The sequence below is a fragment of the Poromitra crassiceps genome (assembly GCF_964638095.1).
Source record: "Poromitra crassiceps genome assembly, chromosome: 20".
Lineage (NCBI taxonomy): Eukaryota > Metazoa > Chordata > Actinopteri > Beryciformes > Melamphaidae > Poromitra > Poromitra crassiceps.
Genome location: NC_139637.1, coordinates 23,257,500 through 23,282,274, shown reverse-complemented (window position 1 = coordinate 23,282,274; position 24,775 = coordinate 23,257,500). Strand labels below are relative to the sequence as shown.

The 24,775-nt window shown below is 45.0% G+C and overlaps 2 protein-coding genes across 2 annotated transcripts in view; both read right to left on the bottom strand.

Annotated features, from left to right (window-relative positions):
• Window positions 1-286: 286 nt before the first annotated feature.
• zbtb39 (zinc finger and BTB domain containing 39) lies at window positions 287-7,433 on the bottom strand. The gene is made up of 4 exons (XM_083657165.1): window positions 7,363-7,433; window positions 4,633-5,925; window positions 3,330-3,692; window positions 287-2,174 (listed from the first exon to the last, which is right to left on the bottom strand). The coding sequence occupies exons 2-4, from the start codon at window positions 5,887-5,889 to the stop codon at window positions 1,242-1,244; spliced, it is 2,553 nt and encodes an 850-aa protein (XP_083513291.1). The 5' UTR covers window positions 5,890-5,925; window positions 7,363-7,433; the 3' UTR covers window positions 287-1,241.
• A 217-nt stretch (window positions 7,434-7,650) lies between these two features.
• The window catches only part of agap2 (ArfGAP with GTPase domain, ankyrin repeat and PH domain 2), a gene marked incomplete at its 5' end in the record, with an annotated part of 24,739 nt that continues 7,614 nt past the window's right edge, over window positions 7,651-24,775 (bottom strand). The window contains 17 exons of the mRNA XM_083656653.1: window positions 7,651-9,082; window positions 10,363-10,648; window positions 11,771-11,993; window positions 12,260-12,350; window positions 13,350-13,501; window positions 13,869-13,928; window positions 14,963-15,097; window positions 15,239-15,364; window positions 16,682-16,862; window positions 17,559-17,663; window positions 19,653-19,727; window positions 19,866-20,030; window positions 21,913-22,034; window positions 22,308-22,442; window positions 23,259-23,394; window positions 23,555-23,640; window positions 23,988-24,075. Coding sequence (XP_083512779.1) covers window positions 8,876-9,082; window positions 10,363-10,648; window positions 11,771-11,993; window positions 12,260-12,350; window positions 13,350-13,501; window positions 13,869-13,928; window positions 14,963-15,097; window positions 15,239-15,364; window positions 16,682-16,862; window positions 17,559-17,663; window positions 19,653-19,727; window positions 19,866-20,030; window positions 21,913-22,034; window positions 22,308-22,442; window positions 23,259-23,394; window positions 23,555-23,640; window positions 23,988-24,075 — 2,373 coding nt within the window. The 3' untranslated portion in view covers window positions 7,651-8,875. The remainder of the gene's footprint in view (window positions 9,083-10,362; window positions 10,649-11,770; window positions 11,994-12,259; window positions 12,351-13,349; window positions 13,502-13,868; window positions 13,929-14,962; window positions 15,098-15,238; window positions 15,365-16,681; window positions 16,863-17,558; window positions 17,664-19,652; window positions 19,728-19,865; window positions 20,031-21,912; window positions 22,035-22,307; window positions 22,443-23,258; window positions 23,395-23,554; window positions 23,641-23,987; window positions 24,076-24,775) is intronic.

Below are 24,775 nucleotides of genomic sequence, written 5' to 3'. Positions count from 1 at the left end.
AAGGGGTTAGGCTTCAAAACACAGATGGCACAATAGCAGGAAGAGAGCAGGATTTTGAAAGGGCAAAGGTCACGAGCCTCTGGAAGAATCTGGCAGAATTCTGCAAATTCATCATTGACAATGTTGATGAGGAATGGGTTTTGTTGTACAGGACACTGCAAAAAAAAAAAAAAATCACTGAATCAAAAAAGGCCCAAAACCATTTAGGGGTGAGAAAATTACTTTTTCTATAGTCATTTATTTTATTTTCAAGAACTAGAAACAAGATTTTTTTCAAAAAGGCCAACGTTCATAGGACTTACATTGGAAACACTGAAAGTGAAATTTTTAAAAAGGCATAAATAGAATAAATAGTGACATTGTCATCAGATATAGATATGAGGTAACACAAATTACAGTATTATCACAGATGTGAATTTGTAGACGGGGCACTTCAGTACCTGTTTCTACAGCACAATATTTATACTTCACATCGTATAGAAAGACTGCATGTGGAATATATCAAGTGAACATAATGCAGAACTAAAGAACATAATTGTGAAAGCGCTCATAAAAATGCCTCTGGATTGCCAATACAACAAATCCCATTGTATCCCAGAAAAAAAACATGTTTACAATGAGAAGTTACAAAAAAAACGACCAAAATACTTGAAGGAAGAATAGATCATTCTGAAATGTCTGATAAGGCCTCATTATGTGGCTAATTATGTTCTATACTTAAAGCCTGGTGTGGTATGGAAAATGTAGCGTACCATTAAATGACACAGAAAATGTCAAGCTTGTGAAAATATGCGATATGACAATGACACTCACATATTCCGTGACTGAAAATATAATATCATTATTTTGTGCTACAATGGGGTGCTACTTTCATTACAGAGTAATGATTAATCACTTATAGAAAAAACCTAACTTGAAATGTTAAGTTATCAAGTTCTACAGACTTCTTCTGGAGCGATAATGCAGGCAGAGCACTGCATGACAGTGACCAGTCCAACAAGTTCCCCTTTTTAGATACACTGCCACCAAGTGGCTTCTCCTTCAAATTGCCTCCAAACAGGTCGACTCGATAAACAGTACTCTCCTTGTAAAACAATACAAGTTCCTGACATTCTAACGTCTAGGCCTATTACATACAGTATTATGGTCCACAACAACCAGACATTGAGGAGGTGTCAGAGAGAAGAGAGAGAGAGGCAGACACAGCAGAGTAACAGTGATCAGGCAGAGAGGCGGTCAGGTCAGGTGTCCATGGTGGGCAGCGGCTCTTTCGAGTGGTCGTTGTACATGAAGGTCTGCTCGATGTTGAAGTCCGGGGGCAGGTGGTCCTTGTGGATCTCCATGTGCGACGACACCAGCTTCAGCGTGGAGAAGTAGAGGCCGCAGACCGTGCAGCGGTACATGAGCGCGCCGGCGTGCGTCTTCAGGTGGCAGATCATGGTGGAGCGGCCGCGGAAGAAGCGCAGGCACACCTTGCACTGGTAGGGTTTCTCCCCGGTGTGGATGCGGAGGTGGTAGGTGAACTCCCCCGAGTGGGCGAAGCGCTTGCCGCAGTAGCGACACCGGTACCATTTCCCGCGGGCGGCCGCCGCCGCCCCGTCCTGCTCGGAAGAACTCCCGTTGGTCAGGAGTCCGGAGGGGAAGTTCGGTATCGATCCTTGGAAAAATTTATCCGGCAGGCCGAAGCCCATTCCCAGGCCCAAACCCAGGTTGCTCATTTTGACGAGGCTGCCCACCTCCCGTGGAGAGGAAGAGGAAGACTCCATCTGGTCGGCTTTACGCTTGCCTGACCACCCCTGACCCCCGCCGCCCCCGCCCGACTCTGTGGTGTGCAGGCTGAGGTGGTGCTGAAAGGCGGAGGAGGAGCGGAACGTCTGCGGGCACAGGAAGCAGTGCAGCTCCTCCACTCCTCCTAGTCCTCCTCCGTCCGCCCCGTGCAGCACCGAGCGCTCCCTCTCCTTGGCCGCCGCCTCCTCGGCGTGCCCGGCCATATGTCTGTCCAGCAGGGGGCGCTCTAGGAAGCTGTGGGCACAGTGTGGGCAGGTGTAAACGGGCCAGGAGAGGTGGGTGAGGGCGTGCCACAGCAGGGAGCACAGGGAGAGCTGGGGGAGGTGACACATGCCACAGCTCAGGCTTTGGGCGCACACGTGGCTCAGCAGGTGGTCTCTGACGGTCTGGGAAGGAGGCAAGAGACATGACAGCCAATGTGAGAACCTCCTACGAGCAACGGGTAGAGCAGTTGGTTGAATAGACCCTTCTCACGGGGGCCATTTTATGTCGAAAAGGCAGGGTAAACACAGGTGCAAGCAAAACACTAATGAGGGTTTCCAACTTCCATGATTGGAATTTGGAAACCCTCATTAGTGTTTTGCAGGAGGGCCGGCCTGGAAGAGCCTCAGGGGCATACTGACTCCCCATTGGTGAAACACATGCGTGGGTGTTGAGCAGCAGCAGGCAGCTGAATGAAGCCTGTGACACAGGTGACTGTGATCTACCTGTCATCTACTAGTTGATTCCGGAGTGGGAATCTTTTAGCTTGAAGCTGAATGAGAGGAGAGCCAATTAACCTGAACGAGAGGAGAGCCAATTAACCTGAACGAGCTGATGCAGTATGTGGACTTTGTTTCAAAAACAGTGGCAACAAAAAGGCAATACATTAGGGCTGCAACTAACGATTATTTTCATACTTGATTAATCTGTCGATTATTTCCTCGATTAATCGATTAGTTGTTTGGTCTATAAAATGTCAGAAATGGTGACAAATGACGATCAGTGTTTCCCAAAGCCCAAGATGACGCCCTCAAATGTCTTGTTTTGTCCACAACTCAAAGATAATATCAGTTTACTGTCACACAGGAGTAAAGAAACCAGAAAATATTCACATTTAAGAAGCTGGAATCAGAGGATTTAGACCTTTTCTCTTAAAATTGTACTCAAAACGATTAATCGATTATCAAAATAGTTGTCGATTAATTTTCTGTCGATCGACTTAATCGATTAATCGTTGCAGCTCTACAATACATCTAACGCTCCATCTAAAACATAACCATCCCATCCAGTTTTCCGAACTGGGAAGAAAAACAGTTGAAGATATGAGAAGTGAAAGTTTTGGGGACGATCAGTGATTTATTATAATTGTGGAGATTGTCTGCAATATTGGTGATGCTATTGAAAAAGAATAGCTCGGAGTCGCTCATTAAAAAAATTAAGAAATGAACGTGAGTCATTTTTCTCTGAGAGAGCAATGCTCTCTTTTTCAGGAGCGCCCTGTTCACATTCACACATACGTTCACACCTGGCTCAACATCCAACCAACTCAATTCACCCACCTGGAAGTCCTTAGTGAGGGTTTTGGTGCACACGGCACACTGCAGCTCGGAGCCCAGGCCCTGGGTGCTCCCGGTGAGCGCCCCCTGTGGGATAGTATAACCGGAGGCGGCCTGGCGGCGGTGGCGCAGCAGCTTGTTCTGGCTGCAGAACTGCGAGTGACACATGTCACAGGGGTAGAGCTGGACCCCCACGTGGGCGGCGAGGGCGTGGGCGATGCCGGCAGCGCGCTCCGGGAACGACGCCCCGCACACCCGGCACAGCCCGAGCTCCGTCACGTGGATCTCTGCGTGACGTCTGACGGCCTCGGGGTCCGCTGGAAGAGGCGCCGCGCACGCTTTACAGGACACGGTGCTCCCTGATGCCTGGAGGAGTGGAGAAAAAAAGTATCTTTCTGTCTGTGTTTTAAGACTCAAATTCAAATTGAAACTCGAATTCAAGGCTAAAAGAAAGTGATTGCCATAATAACTGCCCAAACCTAACCTCTGGAATTATGAGATAGAAGGAAGCTTCTGAGCAATTCTAAAGTTCCAAATACAAATTCCTCCTCCTCATAAAAAAAAGTATGATTTGACACCAGATGAATGATCCATATCAGACTAGTCTACACCAGAGGTTCTCAAATGTTTTTCAGCCAAGGACCCCTTACAAGATAGAAAATATACAGGGGACCCCCTCATTCTGATTTGTGATTTTGGGCTAAGCTTAATTGTTTCCACGGTAACGTGCTTGACTTTTAAATTGATAGGTTTGTTAGATTAGAATGTAATCCATGAACCATTTTAGATTTAAAGCATAAAATATTTTCGTTGAACTATGAAGCTTTTGCAAAAAAAAGAATATATTTTTATTTTCCTAAAAACTTTTCGCGGACCCCCTGGCAAAGTGCCACGGACCCCTGGGGGTCCCCGGACCCCCATTTGAGAACCACTGGTCTACACAACTTTATTGCAGTTACAATTTCCATAGGTTGCCAGTCTGTGGCCGCAAAAAAGAAGAAGAAAAAAGATTTTGTTCATGATGCCCAGAAATCCAATTGTTTTTGGAATGTCTTTGGCTATAAGTGTACCAAATTATATTGTTATGGAATTTTTCGCTAAGCTGCCCCACTATTTCCATGCTGGCAAATAGAAGAATAATTTACAAAATGTTCACAATAATAGTAGAAGGCATGAAGGTTCATCAAAAGACATAAAAGCAAAGTGACGTTAAAAACCAAGTGGTCTCTGCTGCTCATAGAGCCAGTATATAATACTAATATAATACAGTATTATATTAGTATTGTATTCTTTAAATCTAGATTACCTGGCTGCTAGAGTTCCCCGCCCCTCCGTTCTCCACACACACAAGGTCGTCTTCATCGTCCTCTTCATCTTCCTCCTCCATGTAGTTCTCGTCGTCGCTCAGCTCGATGATCTCGCCCGCCATCTGTCTCCACTGCTCCTCCTCCGTCCCCTCGATGGCGCCGTTCCCCCGCAGAGGGTCCCTCGCGACGTCCTCGTTCTCGCCTTCCTCCACCGCCTCCCCAAACATCAGCCTGCTGCCGTCCCGGGCCACGCCGCACTCCACCCCGCCCTCCACTGACCCCACCTGCAGGCTGCCTATGGGGTCTCCCGAGGACGGCGAAGGAGCGCCGCAGACCTCCGCTCCGAGCGGAGCCGAAGAGTCGGGGAAGGAGCAGCTGTCGGCGTGCGCAGGGGCGTTGCTCTGAGGCGGAGGCCCAACCGTGCTCCCCCTTTGTCCATCGCCGTCCTCCTCCTCACAGTTGCTGCCTGCTGCCTCCTGCTCTCCCAGCCCCTGCTCAGTCTTCAGCTGGAGCACGGGGCCCGGAGGTAGCGTGTTGTCACTCTGAGTGGCGTGGCTGTTGGTTAAAAGACGGTGTCCTCCTGACAGCTGATGGTCTGTCGCCATCTGCCCGTAGCCCATGTGAGACTGGACATCTTCTGCCTTGAGGTCCAGAGACAGCGGGCCGGTGTGGCCCTCGCGGCTGCCCCGGGGTGTCCTGCCCTGGAGGAGAGGGGAGGCAGCGGCGGCGGGAGTCGGGGCGGCGGACGAAGACAGAGACGAGCAGGAGGCCGCGGACGAACACACGGACGACGCCGACACAGAGACCGCCGTCACAGCGGCCGCCGTTACAGCGGCGACCACGTCCAGGCCGAGGTCTCCGGGACTGTTCGCCGATACGGAAGACTGCAGGTCGGGGAACGTCGCGTGGCACGCCCTCACCAGTTCAATAACGCCCAGCCGCTCGGCCAGCTCGTACAGCACCCCGACGTCGATCAGGTCAGTCAAGATCTCGCCCGTGTAGACGAACGTCAGCACCTTCTCAAAGTTGGCCGGGGAAATGAACTCCAACGAGAAGGCGGCGGTGGAAGAGGTCGGAGCCCGGGCGAAGAGGTTGCGAAAGTAGGCCCCGGCGCAGGCCAGCACGGCGCGGTGCGCCGCGAACGTGCGGTTGCCCACCTGCAGGAACACATCGCAGTACCTGCGCGACTGCCGGCAGCGGTTGAGCTCCAAGAGTAGGGAGGCAGCGTGACCGGGACCCTCCAGTCGGATCCTCATCCCTGCTGCTGCAGCTCCTCGAGCGCTACGGTCCAACTGGGGGAACAGACAAAGAAGACAATAAAACAGAACAGAATAGGATTATGTATATGTGGCACATACAGTAACACAACTTCTGTATCTTTCAGAATGATGTCAACAGTACTTCCCTAGTACAGTCTTGTTTGGGTGTTTGTTTAGTCGACAATGTGCACACAATGTGCACTTTAACGGCACAATGTGAGATCCTGTCCTGCCTCTCCTGTGTCAATCCTCTATTGTATAACTGTCTGTAATAATGCGACAGCACCCATTATCCAGGTCAAGTTTCTTGTGTGCTTGTTGTACTTCGTGAAATAAAGGGATTATGCGCAACCCACTACTCTCTGGCTGCCCCAACAAACATGAATATCCAGTTTATTTATTGCCAGAACACTGATGTGAATGTGAAATGAGAAAATATGATCACATGTCCCTGCTCGTTGTGTCTCTCCTGCTCCCTGTAAATGTGTGCATTGAATTAAATATGCTACTGCTAACATGTAGCTAATCATTACATGGCTTCAGGGGGCCGGGGGACAATACATCACAGATTCACTTACTTCTGTCTGTCATTCACTGCTTTAAAAGGGGAACAGCTGGGGCAGAGCTCTGTTATCGGCTATAATTCCTTTCCTTTGAAACAAGCTTCCTTCCAATTTCATGTAAAATAGTAATAAATACATAAAGATATGCACAACTATAAAGTTCAGACTGTCCTTGTCCTTCCTGGTTCTTCTTTTATTCTGATATGCATTTATGTGTTCTCAAATACCTTTATACAAAATTATGTTAAAAATGCTTTCAAAATTAATTTGAATACACCTGCATGAATAACATTAAGTCATCGTTTTGTAAATCATCAGAGCAGGTGATTGGTGCGAGGCACAACCAGCAGGAGTCACTGCCATTTTCCAAACAAGCTGTTGCATTTAGCCAACCAGCTGTGTAGCTGTTAGCATCACATGAAAATCATTTCTGGTGCTTGCTGAGAAAACCTTCAGGAAGTCATGTTCAGCTGATTATTCACCGTGAGCAAAAAGCAACTATCGTGAGTTATAGCGTTAAATACAAAAAGATGACCTCGAGTCCACCAATGTAAACAAAATCAATGCTATTCGAAGAAAATCGCCGAGTTACATCATCAGTTTTGATGCTATTTTCCACGTCTTTTTTTTTTTTACTATGAATGCCCATCGCAAAGATATTAGTAAAGTTAAAAGGTAGGTTAAGTGAATGTAGTTAGGTGGGTTTACCCGCCACTCCAAACAGCTAGAACCGTTAGCCGAACAAGGAGCAAAAGGAGACGTTGGCTTGGCTAGCCTAGCTTGTTATCCCCGATACATAACACGTTATGGGAACTCCGTTAACTAAATTACATATTCAACAGTCTTATTTCGATTCTCAAATAAACTTCTCGTATCTCATGTATGATGAAATATGACCGTTGCTTACCCATAGAAGGAAGTGCGTATTTGGTAAATACCACTCTTCTTTTATTCTTTTCTAAGGGATTCCATTCCAGCAGGATTCCAGTGGTCGTCGCACATTGATGACGCATGTCAACAAAAGTGCACAGTGCAGTAAAAGCGCCACCTAGCGTCTGGATGTTTCATTGCAGCGCAGAAGATGTAGAATACAAACCATCGACATAATAAATATATATATATGTATCTCAGTCACAAAGACAAAGCAAAGCACAAATGATAATAATGCTAATTAAAAAAAAGTTTCTTTTATTTAAGTCACCATTTGTTTTAGCTGAAGGTTTTGCAAAGGGTCATCATGACACTCCGTTGTTTTAATAACCTCATCATAGTTCACTGGAAATTCATGGAAGAGACAACATTGATATGAATGATTATGTTGCTGCATTAATGTCATAATCTTCACGTCGTCTTTAGTCTATCCCAAATAAAAATGTCAACAAATAGCCACATGTTTATTATGTAAAAGCATCCGATTATTGTTTTCTATGCTTTCATGACATGTATGAGAATAAGAAATTATAAAAGACAATGGAAAAAGAAAACTTGACAATCATATATTTTCAAAACTACCAGTAAGAAACCATTTACAAAATTGAGTCTTGTTCTTTCCGATGTTTAAGTTGTATGCTCATTACAGTTCAACATTAAGTACAATTAAGTACAGTATGTAGTAGGTACATTTTACAGTATATTAAAACGTCATATCTTTAACCTGTGAGCGTAACACTGACATATTTCATATTTCAAACCATTCATTTTCCTAGTCTAAGTAGAATGTTATAATTATTTTCAGTTGGTTCATTACTGAAAAAAAAACAAATTATATTGGCCAAATTGACCATTGTACTGTTGCAACAGGCACACATAACTAACAACATGACATACTGTATGTTTATACTTTATTTGTAACGCCAAAAAGAAAAATAACTGTTTTGGTCCAGTCACAACAAATTTTGCAGGAAGCATCGCCTTCTCAATGCATTAATTCTCTTTCACGACAGCTGGCCATACAGTCGGCCAACACAGTTTGCTCTCTTTCAGTCTCAAGCAACTTGGACAGCTTGTTGCCCGTTCATCATCATCATAGCTTGATTATTGCACTTCTATCGGAGGAAGTGAAACCGAAGCAGTTACACTGTCTGCTCTAAAATTACTAAAGACAGCTACAAAGTTCTACTTGAGTCATTTTTGAAATGAGGTCACCAACAACACACGTTTCAGCAATATATCTATCATCGACAAATTGAGTGAATATTGCTTTTCAGTTGTTTGATATGTTGTTCAGTCTTCAGAAAGGAACGTTTTCTCTTTAGTACTATATAGCATGTTATCGCCCTGCCCATAGTCATTGTTCTTACAGCCCCCCCCCCCTCCCCATAGTCAGCTCTGTATGTATCCATGGTGTCTAAGGTTTTCTAAGCTAAGTGCATCTGCATGTTTGCTACCGGCCCGTGTGCGGTAGCATTTTCAGTTCCGAGCTACGACACCCGTTTCCTGGAATTGGTCCGACCCAGGCTGGCAGTACTGGACCGACGGGAGAGGACAGGTGTGGCAGTGGTGGGGGACGTCTCGTTGGGGCAGCCGTGTTGGACCAGGATATCCACGCAGCCTTTGCTTCCCGTTTTCCTCGCCATCATGATGGCGGTCTGGCCTTGGCTGTCCTTCGCTTTCACATCACTTCCGTACTGCGGGTTAGGGAGAGATTCAAACTGTTAACCACTGCTCATGTGCTTATTGGCCAACAATAAGCACTGCGCCTATTCAAGGATATTTTTGTTGACCGTGAACCTAATTATCAATGTGTTATTCCAAATGAGAGACGGTGTGCTATATGTGAAATATGAGTCATTATTCATTTTCAGTGTCACGAAACAGATTGCTATGCATACACCAGGCATTGCTGCAATAGAACACAATACAAAATGCATGCGTTTCTAAGCACTATCCGATTGCAATCGGATCACAGAAAACACATGTTAACGCCAGGTATAAGAGGCCATTTACACCTGGCATTTCAAGTGGTCAAGCACAATCAGATTGCAATCTGATGGCAGAAAACGCATGTTAACGCCAGGTGTAAATGGCCTCTATATGTCCTCTTAATCGAAGTAGAAGAAGTAGAAGGTCCTGCTAAAGAGTAGACCGTTTCAACTTGACAACATAAACATTCTAAATTGGCTGTAGCCCTAATTCTTTTTTTTTTCTCGTTATGTTTTTCTCCCATTTTCTCCCCAATTGTACTTCTTGGCCAAATCCCCCCTGCTGTCCCAGTCGTTGCTCCACCCGCTCTGCTGATCTGGGGAGAGTCGTAGACTAGCACATGCTTCCTCCGATACATGTGCAGTCACCAGCCGCTTCTTTTCAGCTGACAGCGAGGGGTTTCACCGGCAAGATGTAGCACGAGGGACGATCACGCTATTCCCTCCAGTTCCCCTCCCCCCCCGAACAGGCACCCCTCCGACTGAGCAGAGGAGGTGCTGTGTTGTAGTTGTTATAGACTGTGTTGCATAGTTGATTGCTCTATTGCTGACAAAAATGTGTTATTGTAAGTCGCTTTGGATAAAAGCGTCTGCCAAATTACGTAATGTAAATGTAATGTAATGTAAATGTGCTGCTAGTGCATCAACCAGGACTCATACCCCACCGGCCTCCCACCCGCAGACACGGCCAATTGTGTCTGTAGGAACGTCTGACCAAGCCGGAAGTACTGCTACCAGGAATTGAACCCAGGTCTCCGTGGCGGTAGGCGAGTACTACTCCCTGTTGCGGTGTTTGCTAACTGACAGAAATCAACTTGAATCCAAAACTGTTCCCTAGCAACAGAATTCCCGTCTATAATGAAACGCTCTATATATTGTGAAATTCCTCTCTTCTCCCCCGGTGTCTATTTCCCCCTGCGTTAGCTGAAAAGCTAACAATAGGAAGAGGCAGCGTTGTGGAACTCGAGCAGAAAAGAGAGACCTACCCAGACGAGCAGCTGGGTCATGACCGCGTCGCCCAGCTGACAGGCGGCGTGCAGGGCGGTGCGAGGCGCCGGGTGTCCGTTGATCTGCTCCTTGGTGCTGTGGGCCAGCAGCAGCAGCAGCTGGGGGAGGTCCCTGTCGGTGACGGCCGAGAGCAGCCGCAGAGCCACGCTGCCGCTGCCGCCCGCGTCCTCTGCTGCGTTCTGCTGGACGCACGTGACCGAGACGAGAGGCGCCACAAACACCCGCTGCTCGTACTTGGCGCGAATCCACGACTCTCTCTCCTCACTGGTCAAAGAGGCACACAGGAGACAGTCATGCATATGTAACACACACACACACACGCGCACACACACGCACACACACACACACACATCAAAACATGGCACCTCTCCACGGATGGATGTCTTGTTGCTGCAGCACACTTGCTGCCAGATGTTTCGATATCAACGTGAAGGCAAATTCAGTGTCCTTATATATTTACATATTCATATAGAGAGCCAAAGTGAAACGTCACTTCCTGCTTCAGCACTGTACCAGAGATTTTCATCCGCTATTTATTTTCCCATAGACATTTTGTAAAATGCTTGTAAAAAATAGTTTTACTTGGTCAAACCAAACGGTTCAGATATATTTAGAAACGGGAAAGACCACATAAAATTTCACTCGGACCAAAACATAAAAAACTGCGGATTTAAAGAAAATATTTTTTCGATGTTGTTGTTTTTTTGTTTTGGTCCGAGTGAAATGTTCTATGGTCTCTCCCGATTCTAAATATAGCTGAACCATAAACTATTTTTTATAAGCATTTTACGAAATGTCTATGGGAAAATAAATGGCGGATGAAAATCTCTGGTACAGTGCTGAAGCAGGAAGTAGGCGGTCACTTTGCCTCTCTATTTCATATAGATTTAAACTACAAGGCACTTGGTGGAGCACAAAACTCTACCGATGCTGAATAATCCTCCGGCAACGCTCTGTAAACGTTTGTTTATTATTTGTCTTCCGGGTTTGATTCTCTGACTAATTAGTATGTGTATTCACTGCTGTTTAGCAGCAGTTTATTTTTTATAAGTCCCGGATGTCAGACATTCTCACCAGTGCATCAACTTGGCAAAATAGTTTCCGGCTACAAAACATGAACTCGGCATAATACTTCCGGCTAAAAAAACAAAAATCATTTGATGGGAGAAGTCAGAGATCTCGACCATCACCAACATCTAAGCCACTTTGATCTCTCTGTCCACCAGATTTCAGCCAAACCCATTGATAACATATTAAGATATCCTGCTAACAAACAGATGACCAAAGAGGAGTGAAACCATAACCGTCCGACTTTGTAGTAACTAGGAACCGTTAACATACGGGCTTATTTGCAAGTATTGACTCCGATCTCCACTAGTGCCCCACCGTGTTGAGTTGGGTGTGGGTTTGGTCCTGCCCTGGGTGCAGCTCTCCCAGATGCTGTTGGCCATGTGGTTTCCGATTGCGGCCAGGACCTGCGTGAGTTCGCCGGGCCAGTCGTCCAGGTCCAGCGAGCGCACGCGGGACAGGTGCGTCCCCAGGTTCCGGTGGATCCCGGAGCACTCGATGCAGATCAGCGCCCCCAGGTTAAGACTGGCCCAGGTGGGATCTGGACGACAAGGAAAGAGGACCGGTTGCAAGAAGGATGGCTGTGCTGAGCTAACAGAGTCTGTAGCTAGGGGGACATACACACACAGTAACAGAGTCTGTAGCTAGAGGGACACACACGCAGTAACAAATGCTGTAGCTAGAGGGACACACACGCAGTAACAGAGTCTGTAGCTAGAGGGACACACACGCAGTAACAGAGTCTGCAGCTAGAGGGACACACGCAGTAACAGAGTCTGCAGCTAGAGGGCAAGTCTAAGAACTCACTTGGTGCCTCACAGTCCACACACAGGCCGTTGCCCTTGGCGTTACGGACGGCCTGTATGGCCACGGCCTCACTCTGGCTGCTCCTCCGTGCCTGGATTCACACACACACACACACACACACACACACACACACACACACACACACACGCACGCACGCACACACACACACACACACACATACACGCACGCACGCACACACACACACACACACACACACACACAATGATACATAGAACTTAACACTAGGGCTGTCAAAATTGCCCCCAAATCATATTCGAATATTCCCTCTAAGCAAATCATATTCGTTCGAATATATTCTAATAAATTGTTTTTCTAATACATGTTACATGCGGCAAGGGAAAAAATGTGGTTAAGATTAGGGTTAGGTAGTGTCCTCTAGAGAGAGAGTGGCGTCAGCGGAGGACCAAAATGCGTGACTCATTAGCCAATGAACAGCCAGGAATGGGTCTCGCGCTACTTTTGAATGCTAAAATAAAGCAGATAATGTACAATTTGATTCAAGGGGGGGAAAAAACTTTCAAAGTACAACACAAACTGTCTATTTTGCTGCAACTCGACAGTGCTGTTAATCCAGGACCTTACTTCCTGGAACTCTTAAAAAACTGGTCCATTGGAGTGAATGGAGATGTCGCAACTCTTCTTACACGGCTCTGGGGTTAGGGTTTGAAGAAAGTGCGGCCGTCGGTGAGCTCGGTCCTATGGCTAAATGGATAAGGTGCGCGCCTTCCAATCTGAAAACTGGGGTCGAACCACACACATTTTTATAAAACATTAGGTTTAGGCAAGTACAACAATGTGGTTGGGGTTAGGGTTTGGTTCTGGTCGTCGTTAGATAAGAAAACCCTAACCCTAATCTTAACCACATCTTTTTTACTTGTCGCACGTTTTCAGGAAGAAGCAATTGCGGCGGCCAATCAAATGAGTTCGGGGGCGGGGTTTTCCCGGCCCATACTAGGAAGAAATGTTGGTCCAGGAACAACTGTTACTTGGTGATATCAGTTTGTGCATCCATATACAACACCACTGGATCATCCACTGATGGGAATAATATAGTGTGAGTTTCATTCACCTTGTTTCGGCCACTCTCGCAGGACTGCAGGCTCGCCAGGATCTGGCTCTCTATCGCCGCCACCCAGGAGTCTCTGTCCTCCAGGCTCTGGGCCTCAAAGTGCCACGTCTGCCCCGATAACGACACCACGATGAAGTCTGCGTTCTCCTCCTCTGCAAGGACAAGGCAGGCAGCACAAACAACTGAGATTTGCAATCTGAAAATGGGAAAAATGATTATGAGCTATTATGAATCCGTTGCAACAAAGGAATTACACACACACACACCAAAAAAAACAAAAAACAAAAAAAACTGATGACATTTTTGACAAAGTTTTTGACAAAATTTGATGAAAGGTGGAAACAGAATTATCAAAACAAGTTATGATTATGAAAACAAGCCGATGAACAACTCAAATGTGGGATGCGGCTGCCGTGCACACAGGAAGGAAAATGCACAGAGGGGAAAAAAGTGCATGAGGTGCATCATGTGACACAGAGACACGCTCTGATTGGTGCTCCATCACCCTTGCTTTGTTACCTGTCTTATTAATGTTTCTCAAGCTACCAAAGCTCTTTAATTTCCACATTTTGCGTTTGGCTGCGGAGCGAGAGAGAAGCACAGAAAAGGGAAGAGCAGAGAAAACAGAGAGAGACAAACGTGAGCGTTGAGAAGAATAGGGTGTAAAGAGATTTTCAGCTGAAGACAGAACATCTTCACGAAACAAAAAACCTGTACAGGAGGAAGATCAGAGGACAGAGGAATCATAAAACTTGAGTAGACATACGGTGCATCATCTTCTGATGGGTTCAAGCTATTTATAATGGCATTCCCAGGAGATATTCAAAACGACGGTGAGGATCAAACGCTCGCCTGCTTCAAACAGGCCAGAAAAACGTACCTGTGCAAACTTGTGATTGGTTTTCTTCTTGAATGTATTTTTAGAGCAGAAGTCATCATTTTTGCTTCATTTTCTTTGTCCTAGATTAGCAGCTCCAAAAATCCCTATGGACAATATGACTGGCTTTTTGAGAAATGCTAAAAAATAAAGGTTGTGTTGAATGATACCCGCAAGACATAGACAACGATGTTTTTTCCCCAGGGGTTATCCACTGGCATCACCTTTGTGAATTTAATCACTGGGCAAAGCAGACTGCAAATTGCACTGATGAAATTATTAACTAATTATTAACAAATTAATTATTATTATGAATTAATTATGTCACTACCAACAACAATCAATTAAAAGTAATTGAAAGACAAAAATTCACAAAGGTGAGGTGAGTGGATGTATTTTATTTCACGGAACAAAACGTATTATAGCTAAAAAAAAAAAAAAAGACTCTGTGTAACACAGACTTTATTTTTGGCAGTTCTCATATTATTCATAGGGATTTAGCTTTCACCAATGCTGATGTTGATGCATTTTCCTACCCACTATTAGTATCTGAGTAATTATAAATGTATACACTCAACACAAAAACATATATATATATATATATATATATATATTTTTTTTTTTTTATTATTTTTTTTTTTGTATTATTACTATTATTATTGTTGTTATTATTATTACACACTAGCAGACATATCTTTCCAGGTAAAAACGTAAGTAAATCTGTGTTTTAAGTCACCTTCAGCTTGCCCAAGGGCTGTATCTCCTTTCTGATTCATGCTCTTCTTCCTCCTGTTCTTCTTCCTGTCGCTCATGGGAGATGATTGGCCGGGGTCTTTTCCAGCGAAGGGATTGGCTGTTCCTTCAAGGGCATCTGACATTTGGGTGTAAAGTAACGGACCATACGTTAACACCATGCACAGTCTTTACTGTACCGGAGCTCACAGCTAGAAAGAAAGAGTTTTCTAGCAGGCATCAGGGGTGTCTGAAGCCTTTTATTTCCTACAGTACATACCAACACTTTGTGCCTTGGTGGACAAGGAGGAGGCACAGCGCTGAAGTCCTCGGTCCCCGCCTTGAGGGGACAGACCACCGGACCTGTCATCAACTACAGGCAGGGTAGCTGGACTCAGCTGAGCACCTGAAGGAGAGAGGGGGGGGGGGGGTTATATTTAGAAAAATTAAGCACAATACCATACCATATCATACCATACTGAACCAAATCACAGCATGCCATATGATACTGTACTATGCTATGGTACCATACCACAGCATTAGCCTAGGTAAACCCAGCCACCACGTGACCTGCTCTCTCAGTTCCCAGTCACTATCACACATAGTGACTGAGAACAGGTCTGAGAGCAGGTCACGTGGGGGATGGGTTTACCCAGGCTACCACAGCATAGCATATACTGTACCATATTGTATAATACCATACCATAGTAGTAGTAGTAGTAGTAGAAAACTTTAATGTCCTCCAAGGAGGCAATTTGTTGTACAGCACAGTACATGAGGACACAGACACATTAAAATAACATACACAACTCATAAAAATCATAAAATCATCTGTAGTGGTCAAAAATACTACAAAAACACGCAATAATACTGTGTATTAAAGTGCACGTGTTAGCAGCCCTGCATATTTAAAGTGCATATCTGATAACAATAAAACAACAAATAAAAACTTCAGATTCCCTGAATCTCACATCTTATTTAGCTGGATGATTGACATGGGGATAAATGAATGTTTGGCTCTGTTGGTTGTGATCTTGGGGTATGTATACCTCCGACCAGAAGGGAGTAGCTGAAACTCTGCTGACAGTGGATGGGTTATTAGGATACCATATCATACTACTATACCGTACCACACCATGTGTTACTGTTCTACTGTTTGGTGATCTTATTTTTCTACTATCCAATTGGAAAACTCATTGTAACCAGTGTACAAAGGTTAGAATGGTGCTATATAAAGTTTATTTGTACAGTATAGCTCTTAATCCCAGTTACAGTCTCGAAGGACTTGACAATGCCCACATTATGGAACAATGAATAAAAACGACAATTCCCCAACTTTAGCCCCTCTATAGAGAGCCAAAGTGAACGTCACTTCCTGCTTCAGCACTGTACCAGAGATGTTCATCCACCATTTATTTTCCCATAGACATTTTGTAAAATGCTTATACAAATAGTTTTACTTGTTCAAACCAAACGGTTCAGATATATTTAGAAACAGGAGAGATCGCATAACATTTCACTCGGGCCAACAACAAAAAAATGCGGGTTTAAAGAAAATATTTTTTCAATGTTGTTGTTTTTTGTTTTGGTCCAAGTGAAATGTTCTATGGTCTCTCCTGATTCTAAATATAGTTGAACCGTTTGGTTTGACCAAGTAAAACTATTTTTTATAAGCATTTTACAAAATGTCTATGGGAAAATAAGTTTCCATGCACACTAGTACCTGTAGTTGTGATTTCAAGGGTTGCGAGCTCCTTGCTCAGCCCGTTCACTCCAGGTACTGAGCCGGTGGGGACGGGTGAGGGGGCGGCGGGGGCCACGGCCCTCGGAGGGCGTTTCCCGGGAACCTTCACCGTCACACGCAGCAGGTCGATCTCCTTCCCGTGGGAGTTCTGCATGTAGTCCTGCAACCAACAACACATCGCACATCAGAAAGTCTCCTCGGGGATACAGACGATTTTGGTGGAGTGTAAAGTTCCCTGAAACAGCCTTTATGTCACAGTTAAAATCTCCTTCAACGCTTCTTCACAAAACTTTGCGAAGATGTTCACGGTTGTAGGACAACCCCAACGATATCATCAATGATGGCCATGCCTGCATAGCTGTTTTGCAATTCAACAGCAGGGGACGCTACAAACGCCAAAAAACTGTATGATGATGAAATTGCAAATCCGGTGTTCAGGGAGGCTAGTCAAAAAAATACCAAGTTTTGTCAACATTGGTGAAAGTGGGCAGGGCCTATGGTGTCATAACCCTGTAACAGGAATATGACATCTACTTTTTAGATTTTGACATTGTTGACACCAAATTTGGTCCAGGCGGCGCCTGGGACTGTACAGGACCTGTACTTGTTTTGCAGAAGGGACCATCTTAAGCAAAAGATTCAAGACATAATGGTGATGTTTTCGCACGCTGGAAATGTGGCCTAGTGCTGCTGTGTTGAAACCTTTTACTGAAGGTGAAACTCAATGCAGCACCGGTCAGCTGTGGGGCAAAACTAGAGAAGTGCTGACTTTCTCTGCGCAGTGAAAAAACTCCACTCGGCCGTTCGTTCCGCCATTATTATCGATCTGGTGTTGTTTCTCGTGGTGTTCTCTTACACTGGAGCTGGAGTGGTAAGACAGGGTGCCATTGTTGGACAGGGTGACGTATTTCTTCTTCCACTCCTTATTCAGAGAGCTGCCACTTCTCTTCCACAGGATGCTCTGTTCACAAAACAAGGACCAAGGTCAGAGACTACATCTGCTCCTGATTTAGAGCGCAGCGCACACCAGAGCGCACACACACACACACACACACACACACACACACACACACACACAGCGCACACCAGAGCAAAGCCTATTCAAAGTGTAGCAGTGGAGCACAAAGAGAGGCCTGACAACAGTAGCTGAACAGTAGCTTCCACATTATTTATAGAACACCCTTGGAGAAAGGTTGAAAACAGATTTTTTTTTGGGGTGTGCTGCTTATGTAAGTTCAAATAAATAGGCGAGTGTATTTTTGTTTGTCCCCCCCCCCCCTTGGTTGTGAAGAGGGGATTGGCATTTATTTATTATTGCGCCACCAGGGGGCTGAAGCGTGTAAATACCCACGTCACTGCCGGTGTTGGCCAAGTTACTTTCAAAATGTAATATACACATCTTACATCTTGTTCATACTTCATCTATCTGTGCGAGGCATGGGCTAATTCAGTGTAAAATTCTTCACCGGGTGCATTTGACCAAAGTCCGACTGGCTAGGATCTATGATGACATCGACCCTACTTGTGACAGATGTCACTCGGCCCCTGCCACATACATTCATATGTTTTGGTTATGCCCCTCTTTGCACAAGTACTGGACAGAAATCTTTAATACTATCTCAGAAAGTGTTGGAGTGACACTTGAGCCTACCGCTCTAACAGCTCTTTTCGGAGTCCCTCCCCCCACAGTATCATTATCAAAATACCAAGCAGGCTTTGTGGCCTATACAACGCTTTTAGCAAGGCGCCTAATTCTATTAAAATGGAAAGCCCATAGCCCACCTTCTCATTCCTTATGGATCAGAGATATTCTTTATTTTATTAAATTGGAAAGAATTCGGTGTACGATGAGAGGCTCGTCAACTAGATTTTTGAAAACATGGGGACTATTTTTTAGGGTGGTGAAGGGTTTGCAGTTTCCTGAGATCCCAAAGGACTGATTTCTGTTTCTCTGTGATGTGTTGGGCCTGATGATGTCTGTCTGTTGTGCTGTCTTCTCTTCTTTTCTCTTGTGTGGGTGGGCTGTGTAGATTATGGATATTTGATCATGTACTTGTGCACTGTGTTTCTGATGGGTGATCGGATCGGACTATGTCAATTATTGTTTTACTTTTGTTTTGTTTTTGTTTTTGTTAATAAGGAAAAGGAAGTATCTCAGGGTGAGAATATTACTTTTGTACTGTTGCTGTTAGGGAGGGTATGGTATAGGTATTTGTTTTTCCTCTTCTTTTCCAGTGAACCTGTTTTCCTACGACCGTATACACATATCTTCACCTTTTTTTTCTTTTTTTTTCTTGTCTTTCCAGTCCTATAACAGGCAGTGAAATTTAAATACTGATGTGCTGTATCATTTATGCCCTGAAAACTTCAATAAACAGAAATGTGGGAAAAAAAAAAAAAAAGTAATATACTACATATTACTACTTACTTTCATTTTTGAAAGTAATAAGTTACTTTACAATATTACTTTCTGTGTAGAGTAACTCGTTACTTATTACACAACTTTTGCATTACTTTTAGTAAAATAACAGCAGTAGTAGAATGACATTGCCGCCCCGGAACCATCCCGAAAAATAATTTCAACCGCCTTGAAGTCAGTGTAAACAATCCAAAAATCTAAATGTTATTCTTTTCCTTTGTTATTGTCATCTATAGTGGTTATTTGCATAAAAACACACCGTTTGATTAGGAGATGATTGTATCTTTTTTAAATATGTGCTTTGATTTAATAAAATGTAACTCAATTTGTAACTTGAGTTACTTGACAAAGTAACTGGTATAATATTACTGAAATCCTATAAGTAATAAGTTATATTACTGAGTTACTGCTAAAAGTAATATATTATATGTAATATGTTACTTTTGTAATGAGTTACCCCCAACACTGGTCACTGCAGACTCTGTTGGTTTGTATCACCGCTTTCACTCCGTGTCGTAAAGTTCAACAAACCTGCTTGATGGGAATCGACCGCCCGCTGCCCACGTCTCCTTTCGGATCGGCCGCCTTCTTCTCCGAGTCTCGGTTCTGAAAGAGATCCAGAGACGAGGGATGAGTCTCTGCAAGACTTCAGCGGGGAGAGAGAGGGAGGCGAGACATGACAGCGTGAGGCGACAGGAGAGGAAAGGTGCGATGAGCGGAGACAGCTGCGCGTGGACGACTGACCTTGAAGAGGGAGGGCCGCCTGTGCGGGATGTTCCTCAGCGAGCGCGAGTTGACGCTGCCGCCTCCCTCTCCCCCCGCACCCGCCACCACCCGCAGCTCCCGGTGACCCACCACCGGGGTGGAGGGGAGGGAGTAGGGGTAGTCGCTGCTCTGACCATTACTGGCCTGAGAGGAGGAGGAGGAGCGGGGGAGAGGGAGGAAGGTGGAGAGGTCGGGGGGGGAGGGATGGGAACAGAAACATGAAGGGAGAGATGGACAGAGAGAATGGGATGAAATTGATATGGTGAGATGCTCACAAGTCATTTTTTACAAGTCCAAGTCAAGTCTTAGAGTTAGAATCCAAGTCCAGTCTCAAGTCTTTGGTCACAATTCCAAGTCAAGTCTCAAGTCTCTTATAGATGAGCATTCTATCTGCTGCATGCCATCCGGTCTGCTTAGAACGCTGCATAGCTAAAACTATAAGGAAGTCAAAGCATGTAGGCTACTGTATTATCCACACTCTAATAGCAGACAATATCAGCATTGATTAGATGACATTATTATTAGTAGACCTTTCCTTAATGTTAATACACACAAAAATTAAAATTAACAGGTCCCAAATCTCAAGTCCAAGTCAAGTCTCAAATCTTTGAGAACAAGTCTCAAGTCAAGTATCAAGAAGTCACTGTGTGTGTGTGACTTAAGTGCGACTCAAGTCCAAGTCTCAAGTCCAAGTCCCCATCTCTGTGATATGGTGAGATGAAACGGACAAAACCGGTTAAATAAAATGTGCAAAAAAAAAAAAAAAACAGTGTGCTGTGAGGATCGACAGATTGTATTTTGCAGTCGTCGATCAATGTGCAGAAGGGTAATGTGATGCTCATGATCAATGTGCAGAAGGGTAATGTGATGCTCATGAGGAGGAGAGTCGGATGCGGGGGAAGTGATGGACCGTGCTGCCGGAGACGGGACTGCAGGGGTGGGATGAGATTTCACTCTGCTGGACGACTGTAACCTTCTAATGTACATTACCTCTATATCTCGTCCATGGGTGACCGCCACCGCGCAACTACCACCACATTATTGTCCGTTTGCAAGATCCATAGTGAGCATCACGTTTAACTTGAATGATGAAAATCTATCGTAACGAATGCATTTCTAAACACATCCACAAACAAGGGAAACAAAGCATTCTTGAGGTGATATTATTTACTTTTCTGCTCTGAAACATACTTCAATTGTGAACATTCCAGACTTTGCCTGTTTGCAATGATCAATATTGAGATATAGGAAGGGGGGGTTAGTAGCTTTGTAAAAGCAGATTCCTAAAGTCACATAATGTTGGGGGGAAAGACGCTCCAGAACCCCTAAAGTGGGGAGCAAAAAAATGAAAATTTTCAACCAAAGCGAAATATTGCTTTAATTTTGAGCTAACCACCAGCGGGGCTAGTCGATTATCATCTGTGTACTATTTTAATGAGGTCTTATTTAATATCTGGCTACAGTGGGAAAGCATTGTGTTTACCCAGACAGAAAAACAGTAGCCATGGGTGGAGACATTTGTTGTGTTGATACCTGATTACATTGTTACCATTCGTAACTCCAGCTTTAAGGCTCTTCATTCCCTTTGAACTGAAACAGAGTTATATAGCCCTTGATGTGCTGACTAAGCGTTTGTTCACACCAGGCGCTTAACAGAAGCAGAGCTGAAGCTAAAGCCACGCTGAAGCTGAGCTGACGCTAAACCTGTCACACAAGAAGCACTCTCTTTTCCTCAGCACCTCGCTCGGCGCGCCTTGACCCCGCCCACAACTTCCATTGACTTCATGCCTGGCAGCTTCACGCTTGGAAAATAGAACTGAATCCTGGATGGCACATGGCACGCGCGGCTGGTGTGAATGGCCTCGCCTGTTAACAAGGACGCCAAAATGAAACTGGTGGCTTCAGCGTAGCTTCAGCGTAGCTTGAGCGTAGCTTGAGCGTTGCTTGGTGGTTTCAAAACGACACGGTCATCTATTAGAAAATAAAGCGGCGCTTTCTTCCCATTGGACAGTTTGGAGGCGTTTACCTGGCCGGGGAACGATGCCGATCCGGGGGTGGAGCCTCCGGAGTGACTGGGGGAGTTGGGCAGAGACTTGCAGGAGGCCAGGAGGGCCGCCTGCTTCTTCTGGGCCACGATCTTCTGGGCAGCTGAGGGGGGAGGAAGAGACACTGATCATCTCGTGTAGATGATAAATTGTCTCCTAAAATACACTTTGTAAAAAAAAACTTCAGAAACACATAAACTGTTTTTCTCTGATGATCGGGTAACACATTTTAATATTCTCGTCAGTATGGAAGTACAGTACTGTAGCCGGTTAAACTTGTGTGAGAGGAGATATGGACATCTTGGATTTAACCTTTTTTTTTTTACCCCATATTCTTGAATGAAATTCGTAGTTTTTGTCTTGATGTCTCACTCACCCTCAGAGAAGACGCGGTCGACGTTGAACCCATAGGTGGCGCAGGTCTCGTAGAACAGGGAGTGGCGCACGTCGATACACAGCTGTCTGGCTCTCTGGTCCTCGATCACACGAGGGTTGCTGCTGCTGATTTTGTCTGAAGTCAAAATGGAACAGTGAGCGTAAAACAGCAACAAAGTCACAATACTGCTTTGTTTGTTTTTGTGTCGGCATCCAAAGATCGTTAACAGGATGAAATGCAAATATCCATAATAGCCAAATCAAACCACTTTTGTTTTAGTTTGCACAGTTGTTTTTAGTTAATTATACTCAACTAGCAATCTTGCACGTTATGCGTCGCATAAGCAGCTCGCCCACAATGCCCGAAGCTCAGGGCCAGGAATGATGACATCCATCACTGAACTTATAGCTTCAGCCAGGAAGGATGACATCACTGATGACATCATCACTGACAACATCACATCATTAGGTAATTAGGGCAATTACCTAATTAAACAAATCCGGCTCCGTCAGGTCACCCGCACGGGTGCTCTCTTTACACTCCCTGAAAGTTTCAGCCCGATCGCACATAGATTGGCAGAGCTGTGGCCGGACAAAGTTCTGCTCTCTCACTCACACACACACACGGACACTTCTCATTCTTATAGTAAGAACATTACTGTTGCATGACTCATTTCATGGAAAACGATCAGATCAACGATCAATATTATGCTCTTTACAAAACACTGGGTCTAGAGATCATTTTGCATAATTGCATTCACTTGTAGTATGACACTGTTGGGGAAGAAGCTTGATAGATTGACCAATTAGATTAATTGATCTATCTCTATCTCTTGGCTATCTCTATCCCTGTTACTCTTAGACAGTCCAGAATGTTGTAGAGAGTCATACAACACTCAGATAACAACGCCACGTATCATGTGACATGATCATCATGTGATCACGCGCTGACCTTGGGTGCCGACCACGATGACGGGGACGTCGGGGCGGTGCGCGCAGAGCTGGCTGTAGCGCTGGTAGAGCTCCTGGAAGCTGGCCTCGTTCTCCAGACTGAAGACCAGGAGCACCGCATCCACCCAGCTGCTGAACTGAAGGGAGGAGGCAAGAGGAGGAGGAGCGTCAGGGCCTGATAGATGATGAAATCTGCAGGTATTAGAATTTATGCACGCTCTCTCTCTCTCTCTCTCTCTCTCTCTCTCTCTGTCACACACACACACACACACACACACACACACACCACACACACACCTGTGCATCAGGTGGTCCTGCTTCCTCCCGGATCAGTAATAAATGACTCTGTCCGTCCACCAGCACTTCCTTTTTATACCTGCCGCCTGTCAAGGACGAGGACAAGGACAATGACAGACAAGTCAGCGCACCAGCGTGACACAGCTGCTTTTCAGAGAGGATGAGAACATTACTCGCACACGATCGCTTTAATTCAAGGGCCAATAAAAAGAGAATCTTTTTTATTTATTACCTTATGAAATGATAATGTTTTTTCATTTATTACCTTATGAAATGATAAGGTCATCACTTGACCTTGAACCATGAACCGTGAACAGAAAGGGAATGGACTCGGCCATTAAGTAAATCAAAATCAACTATCATATAATATTAGCGATTCATAGTTTTATTGAAAGCTACTTAACTCAATGACAGGGTTTGCGGTGTTTCTTACCATCAGGCTTCTCCAGTGCAGCATAACTGCCTGTGATGTATTTGTTCACCAGTGCCGACTTGCCACCTTTCAGACTTCCCAGAATGCCCTGAGAGAAGCAGGAAGGAAATGCGATGAGGTCATTGGGTCAGCGTGCGTGATATCACACGTATATACGTACACGCTAAGTGTGTGTATACACGTGGTATCACACATATATACGTACACGCTAAGTGTGTGTATACACACGTGGTATCAGACATACGCTAACTCGCGCTAAAGAGGAACCAACTCAAAACCACTAGTAACACCTACATGTACGTCACTTGTGCTGCATTCGTTTGTGGTAGGAGCTGGCAAGTGGCAAACGCATCATCTCCGACCTACGTGCGTTTGAGCTTATCAGGCTTCAAGTCAACATCAACCATGGATGCTAATAGCCGTTAGCGGTCTAAGCTAACAGCTAATAACAGTTGTTAGTTGTATGGGTTTAACCAACTATTGTATTGGTATGCTGATTGGCCTGAAAGCTTACTATTGTTGAAAAAGAAAATAAAAATGTGTCGATTTTAAATTCTTACACTCGTGGGCGCCATGTTGAAATGACGTCAAATGACTGGGAGCAACTGGGGGTTGAGAAATCAAGTACCCAAAGTTTGCGAGTAGGAACTCCCAGTTAACGTGGCGTTTGATTTGATTTTTGCTAGTAGCAACGGGCAATTTGCCACTTGCCAGTTATAAACAAATGCAGCATTAAACGCCTATGTTAGTGTGATTTCTGGTGGTGATGGGAATCTGGGATGTCCACC